Here is an 8030-nt window from a genome sequence, read left to right on the forward strand (position 1 = left end):
AGGGGGGACTCCTTGGAGCCGCTGCAGCGCAGAGCAGAGAATGAGGGGAGGAGGGAGCCCGGGAGCCCAAAGAGCCCCGGCATCCCGAAATGGGGAGAGCCAAGAGGGGGCAGTGCGTCCCCAGAGACGGCCTGGGGGGATCTCATTGGCCTTGCCTGTGGCACGGAGGCAAATCCCATGCTGTCCTTGTCCTTCCTCGCCCAGAGCAGGAGCTGAGCATGGAGAGCAGGGAGGACAAATGCCCGCGGCAGAACCTGGTGGCAGAGGCCGTTTTGAGCGGCTCCACGGCGCAGGAAGCCAACGGGGAGGAAAAGGCCCGGAGATGCCGCACGAGGAGGGGCTGCAAACGCAGATGGCGGGGATGTGAGGGGGAAAGAGGCAGCCTGGGCCGGGAAGGCGGCTGGAGATGGAGGCAGAGCTCGGAGCTGGTGCTCCATGAGCAGCTCCAGGATGGGGAGAAGCCCCACACGTGCGAGGAGTGTGGGAAGAGCTTCAGGTGGAACTCGGAGCTGATCAAGCACCAGAGGATCCACACTGGGGAGAGGCCCTACGAGTGTGGGGAGTGTGGGAAGAGCTTCAGAGAGAGCTCCAGCCTGATCAGGCACCAGAGGTCCCACACGGGGGAGAAGCCCTATGAGTGTGGGGAATGTAGGAAGAGCTTCAGCAGGAGCTCCAGCCTGATCAGTCACCAGAGGGTCCACACTGGAGAGAGGCCCTACGAGTGTGGGGAGTGTGGGAAGAGCTTCAGCCAGAGCTCCCACCTGATCAGGCACCAGAGGACCCACACTGGGGAGAGGCCCTATGAGTGCTCCAAGTGTGGGAAGAGCTTTCAGACCAGCTCCAGTCTCCTCCGGCACTATCCGAGTCACACAGAGGAGAGGCCCTTCCAATGCCCCGACTGTGGGAAGGGATTCAAGAACAACTCCACCCTCGTCAAGCACCGGCGCATCCACACAGGGGAGAGGCCCTACGAGTGTGATAAATGCAGGAAGAGGTTTCTGACCAGCTCCAGGCTCCTCCAGCACTATTGGATTCACACAGAGGAGAGGCCATTCCAATGCCCCGACTGCGGGAAGGGATTCAAGCACAACTCCGACCTTGTCAGGCACCGGCGCATCCACACAGGGGAGAGGCCCTACGAGTGTCCCCAGTGTGGGAAGAGCTTCTCCAGCAGCTCTCGCTTGACCCAACACCAACGGAGGCACCGGTAAGGGAAGCCCTGCGAGTGCCCCGAGTGCGGGAAGAGCTTCGTGCGCTGCTGCAGCTCCATCCCCCACTGGAGGAGGCACTTTGGGCACAGCCCTGGTCACTCACATTCCCTGTGATCCATGTTGGGAACACTCCTGGCTGCTTCTCCTTTGGTTTGGCCTGAATTTTTTTCTCTTCTCCATCTCTCTCTGCTCCAAAAGTCTGGGGGGATGGAACAGTCACCTCAAAACCACTCATATTCTACTGAAAATAACTGAATTTTAACCCCAAAGGGCTCAATTCCACCTCAGATTGCTTGTTCCCTCCTCAAAAAAACTCAATCCCATGCCAAACTCACTCCATTCCACAGCTGTCAAGTTGAGATGGAGTTGGAAGGAGATTGGGAGAAGTGGGATCTCAATTTGGAGCAGTGGGATGGGGATTGTGTGGGGCTGGGTGTGTGGGATGTATTTGATAGCAAATAAAACTTTCAGAGTTACTGATTTCTGTCCCGTTCATTTTCAGTCAGTTCTGTTTGCAGAGTGCCACCTTCTCAGCTGATTCAATTCCTATAAAAGTCCCATTTTTTAAATCATCTAACCCAAACAATCCAAAAACCAATATCAAAATAAAACCACCTGCACACAATTAATTTTTTTAAAAATAATTTTAATTTTTCAAGAGTACTTAAGGATGTTATTAAAGTTTAATTGTTTGGTTGAAATGTCTGAGAAATTGTACTGGTGTCTGGTTTTGTGTTTAGTATATTTGTAATATGAATTGTTTAACTAAGATGTGTTAGATTGCATGGTAGTTTCTTTAGATATTTTTATCTAAAGTACATTAGTCATCGAGTTAAAATTTTCAAAAGGTATTTCCTGATATATAATTTGTTTATTTATATGCATTGGTAATATTATAGTAATAGTTATTGTTGGTTGGAGTTGAATCATTGTTGGAGTTGAATCATTGTAAAGAAGAGTTGAGATTTTTATATTTTATTTTTATTATAATTTATTTAATTTCAATTATTATTTCTTTGTTTATAATTTTATTGCAATTTGTTGAGGGGATAGGAAGGAAGTTCAAGGGCAGGAACATTTTTTCCTGGCTGGGAACTGGAATTCCAGACCCAGGGAGTGTGTGCAGGGCCCCACAGACTGGGATCAAATATGGGCTGGGATCACCTGGACTGGGATCACATGGATGGGGATCGTGTGGATCAGAACCCTCCAGACCAGGATAGCCTGGAGTGGGATCAAATATGGACTGGGACTGTATGGACTGGGATCCCAGGGACTGGGACCATATGGATCAGGACCACACAGACTGGGATCAAATATGGGCTGGGACTGTTTTTTAAAGTAACTTTGTTCTATAGTTTTTATTTCTGTTGTTAATTAAGCTTGTGAAAAAGCTGCTTGTGTTAAACTGCCTGCTTGGATGGGATAACATCCAATGCACACAGGGTGAGGACACCTGTACAGATCTGCCAACTATCAGCACTCCCTGTCTGAAGGCAGAGTGCACCAAGGCCCAAAACCTGGAGGTGATAAAGAGAATGGACTAAAACCACAGCCAAGGAATCTGCATGCTCTAAAAAGGCAGATCCAGGGCAGAGCCATGCTAAACAGTTCTTGGAAGATGTAAACTGGGTGCATCTTGGCACTCAGGCAGGAGCACCCTGTTACCTTCAGGGATCCCCTGAAATACCTTTCCCCTTACATCAGCCTGGTGCATATTCATAGAGCCTCATGCACAGCAGCTGGGAAGGGTTTAACAGTTTACTGGGTATATTAGCGTTCAGAAACACATAATCACCAGAATGATTATATGCAGGTGCTTTTATTGAAGAGCTCTGGGTGTCAGGGGTACCAACCCAAATCTGACTCCGACATGGGTTCGGGATGAACGTGTTTTTATATTCTATCCTTATATAACTTTCATGTTAATGACTAAACTTATATTGTTCTATTGTATACATAGATTTCAGCCAAGCATGGGCTCCTTGTGGCCCCCCTCAAACTTCTAACATAGTTTCTCATGATTCTTCTTATGATTAAACAATAATTATATTTAATTACTAAACAATCATCACATCTAACAATTATATCATTTATCATGTTCTGCTTACGCAGGTGCAATTTCACATGATCTGGTAAGCACAAAGCCTAACATTTTCAGAGTCTATTTTTGACATTTTTCCAGGGCCCCACTATCATTCTCCCCCCTTTGAAAGCATTTTCACTTCTCTATAGGTGTAAATGTTTTCACTTGATACAGTCCTTTATTTCTCAATTTATTCTTGACGTTCTTCAGGTCCATGGTTGATGTAAACGTTGTCGTGGATGCTGTCACGAACTGGAGAACTAGAAGATGGTGGGCGTGGATCTCGTGTCAGAGCCTTTATTATCTTCTGGTTCCAGGACGTTTTCTTCTGTATCTCTCCTTTCAAGATGCTGTGAACTAACCAAATTGCTAAGAATACAATTAGTAAGATTATCACACTCTCAATGATAGATTTAATCCATGAACTCACATTCCACCCTAACCCTTTAAAGATTTTGCCTAGCCAGGTCGTAGTCAAATCCTTTTGCTCTTCTTGTGCTTCATGCTCTCTTTGTTTCAACTGATTGATGTCATATTCTACATCTGCAGTTACATTTGGGATGTGAACGCAGCAGTGACCAACCCGTCCCTTTAAAAATCCACATACTCCATGCTCTTTCAGGAGTAACAAATCTAAGGCTAATCGATTTTGTAAAGTCATTTTTGTGCTGGCTTGTAATTGTAGTTTAATTCTTTAAAGCCTTCCCGGGTGACTCTTGCCAGTCTATCTACCTGACCTGTAAGTTTGTACAGCATCTCCCTACTCTGATAGTTTGCTGTAGGACCAAGCAAAGACTCGAGGGCCCACCCAAATTTCACTCCACTAGAGGGTTCTTGCCAAGTGTCATCTGGATTTTCATTGTCTAGAACTTCTCGTCTTGCTCTTATCTGCACAAGTTCATGTTTTCCGTTAAATGGGGACTTTTTCCAAATTGGACATGAGGTTGGGAGGCCTAAAGTAATTTCCTTTACTTTCCCATCTACAGGCAGATGTGTTGTCCAGGTGCCATTGCTTGCTGCCCATACAAATTGTCCTGGACCTCGGACTGTACTCCTGGTACATCCTACAGCTGCTTTATAATTCACTCTGCCTTGTTTATGTTTGATCCCTCTGCAAGCACAGCCAGTGTTTAGGGCTATTGCCAGAGGTGGCATCTGCTTTATCTCTGCATCATCAGAAGTGCAGTCATAAGTTTTATTACATGCCCACCAACTTACTTGGTCTGCCCTCGTTCTGCTGCTGGTGGCAGTGTTTGTTACTGCTGGATCTGTTTCATTCTCGGAGCCTTCCCACTTAATGCACCAAGGGGTGTTTGCCATACATTGGAATCTTTGAAGGATACTCACAGACCACGCACTGTCCCAAGGCTCTGTCTGATCTTTCTGATCCTTGGCCTCACACTTCCATACCAGAGTGGTTTCTGTAACATTTTCTGTAATCTTTTTATAGTGTGGCAAATAGCATTGCCATTGTGTGATGCTTCCTGATTCTCTCATAGGGGTTCCTAGTGTGCCATCACTTAGAATACAGTCTTTCTGGCCCATGGGTCTCATCCATGTTCCTATTTTCTCCCAAGTTTCCTTGATTACTTGCCTCGATTCGGGTACCTGTTTGCATGCAATTGTTTTGTTCTTTTGTATTTCAGGTAGTTTTGCTGTTATGATTCCCCAATTTACTGGATCTCCTGCTGCCCTTTGGTATTGGTATACAGGCAGTTATTCTACAGGTGTTTTGCATTTAGGCAAAGGCTTTGACTAATCCAATCATTACATTCTCAGCCCAAACTGCATTAGAAACCTTTATCACCTGTGTTTCTGCTTGTACCTCTCTCTTCATTCTAGAATGAAGAGTGTTTAGTTGATCTTTTTGCATTCCACATCCCAAAGACATTAATGACCATAACATTGGCACAATTACTGATAGCATTCTCAAAGTGATTAAACACATCTTATCTGCAGCCTTGTTGGTTCCACAGTTTACACAGTCTGTGATCCAGGATGGATTTTCTTCACTCGGGTGTAGTGAATCCAGGGGTCCACGCCGGCTACTTTGGCTGCTGTAAAGGTGGTCAGCAGTACCTGGTGGGCTCCACTCCACTTTTCTTTCAGCAGTTCTTCGTTCCAGTTCTTGATGTACACCTCGTCTCCTGGATGTATGTTATGAACTGGGTTCTCGAGAGTCAGCGGTCTATTCCACACGAGGATGCTCCGGAGCCGAGCTAAAGTTTTCCCGAGAGACAGAACATAATTATACACTTCCTGCTTTCCTGTGACGTGCACATTAGGGTTAGGCTCAGGAGATTCATATGGTTTCCCATGCAATATCTCCTAAGGGCTGACTGACATCCCACTCCTAGGCTTTATCCCAATCCTCAACAGTGCTATTGGCAAAGCCTGGGGCCACTGCAATTTGGCTTCTTGGCATATTTTACTGATTTGCCTCTCTAGTGTCTGATTCATCCTCTCTACCTGTCCACTTGACTGGGGTCTCCATGGTGTGTGGAGGTCCCAAGTTATCCCCAGCAATCTACTTACCTCTCTTACTACTGTAGCTATGAAATGGGGCCCCCTATCTGATGATACCCTAGGGGCACCCCGAACCTGGGAATAATCTCCTGTAGTAACCACTTTACTGTTTCCTTTGCTTGGTTGGTGCGACAGGGAAGGGCTTCTGGCCACCCAGAGAATGTGTCAACCCCCACTAACAGGTATTTGTATCCTCGAGTTCTTGGCAAGTCTACAAAATCTACCTGCCAATAGTCTCCTGGCTCTATTCCTATCCGAATTCTTCCTAGCTGTGCCTGTCGCCAGCCACTGGGTTGTTTTTCAAGCAGATATCACATTTTGACATTACTGATTTTGCCATTGTTAACATCCGTACCAAAATTAAACTCTGCTTTAGCAATTTTACCAATGCCTCTGCTCCCCAGTGACATTCGTTATGTTTAATTTGTAGAACTTCTCTCATTATCAAGGGAGTACCACTGTCTGTCCTTGTGCAGTCACATACCATTCCTCTGAATTCTTTTGTGCATTTAGCAAACGTGCCAGTCTCTCATCTTCTACTGAATATTTTGGTTCTGGAGGCAAATTGAATTGGGATACATTAAGCTTTAAAGGTATCAATGCCATTGTTGTTTGCACCTCTCGAGCAACCTGTCGGGCTGCCCAGTCTGCCTTTCGATTTCCCTCACAGATTTTGGAGTTTTCCTGATTGGTGTGCTTTACAGAGTATGATTGCCACTTGTTCAGGTTTTTGTACTGCTTTTATCAATTGCAGGACTGCATCCTGATGTTTAATGTGCATACCCAGAGAAGGACAATAGTCCTCCTTCTTTCCACAGTGCTCCGTGTACATGCACCACTCCAAAAGCATATTTTGAGTCAGTCCAGATATTTCCCTTTTTCCCTTCACTTAATTCTAGCGCCCTGGTTAAAGCAACCAGTTCTGCCTTCTGGGCAGATGTATTTGGTGGTAATGCCTTTGCCTCCACTGCTGTACTGACTGTTGTTACCGCATACCCAGCGTATCTGGTTCCGTTTTCCACGAAGCTGCTCCCATCTGTAAACAGCTCCCACTCTGGCTGCTCTAGTGGGACGTCTTTCAGGTCTTCTCTTGCCGAGTAGGTGTACTCTATTACCTCCACACAGTCATGCTCTAATGGGCCTTCTTCAGTTGTGGTACCTGGGAACAAAGCTGGATTCAAAAGGTTAGTTGTTTTTAATGTGACATCACCCTGCTCAGTCAGGACTGCCTGGAATTTCATCATCCTGCTTGGCGATAGCCAATGGCCCCCTTCTGCTCTAAGACAGTGGTTACCAAGTGTGGTATATTGACATCTATGTGCCTTCCCATCGTGAGCTTCCTGGCTTCTTGTATCAGCATCACAGTGGCTGCGACTGCCTGCAGACATGGAGGCCACCCGGCACTTATGCTGTCAAGTTGTTTGGAAAAGTAGCCCAGCGGCCTTTTCCAGCTTCCCAGACCTTGGGTCAGGACTCCTAGTGCTAGGCGCAGCCTTTCATGGACAAACAGCTGAAAATCTTTAGACAGATCAGGTAAGCCTAATGCTGGAGCAGTTGTCAGTGCTTCCTTTAATTTTAGGAAGGCTTCTTTCTGTGGCTTGCCCCAGGTGAATGGCTGCATCTTCTGAGCTTCACACAGGGGTTTCGCAATCCGTCCATAGTCCATGATCCACAGGCGACACCATCCTGCCATCCCGAGGAAGACTCGCAGCTCATGTAGATTCTGGGGCTCTGGAATAGCACAAATAGCTTGGATACGGTTAGTGCCTAGTTTTCGTTGCCCTTGTGAAATTTCACATCCCAGGTAGATCACAGTCTGTTGGGCAATTTGTGCCTTTCCTCTGGATACTTTATAACCTCCCATTCCCAGGGAATTTAAAATCTCAATGGTTACCTTTATACAGGTTGCCTTTTCTTCTGTAGCTATTAGTATATCATCAACATACAGCAACAACAGGTATTGGTCTCTTGGTACTTGCCCATTCTCGGTCCAAATCTCCAGCTCCTTTGCCAGTTGGTTTCCAAATAGGGTCGGCGAGTTCTTATATCGTGTCCAGGTGAGTTGGGTCTTTCTCCCATTCCCTGGGTTTTCCCACTCACCGGCAAACAGTTTCCTACTTTCTTTGTCAATGGGGATGCAGAAAAAGGCATCTTTTAAATCAATTTCAGTAAACCACTTATATATATCTTTTACGAATGTTAGCAAT

General features: G+C 46.2%; 1 protein-coding gene across 1 annotated transcript; it reads left to right on the forward strand.

Moving 5' to 3' along the window:
• Nucleotides 1-204: 204 nt before the first annotated feature.
• On the forward strand, nt 205-1691 carry LOC139603893 (zinc finger protein 551-like). Its single transcript, XM_071454896.1, has one exon. The coding sequence runs from the start codon at nt 219-221 to the stop codon at nt 1209-1211; it is 993 nt and encodes a 330-aa protein (XP_071310997.1). The 5' UTR covers nt 205-218; the 3' UTR covers nt 1212-1691.
• The last annotated feature ends 6339 nt before the right edge of the window (nt 1692-8030 follow it).

Source organism: Agelaius tricolor, unplaced genomic scaffold (genome assembly GCF_023055355.1).
Source record: "Agelaius tricolor isolate 1412-34295 unplaced genomic scaffold, bAgeTri1.0.p SCAF_42, whole genome shotgun sequence".
Lineage (NCBI taxonomy): Eukaryota > Metazoa > Chordata > Aves > Passeriformes > Icteridae > Agelaius > Agelaius tricolor.

Coding starts and splice junctions, on each gene's coding strand:
- LOC139603893 (XM_071454896.1), top strand. CDS start 219: ATGGAGAGCAGGGAGGACAAATGCCCGCGGCAGAACCTGGTGGCAGAG.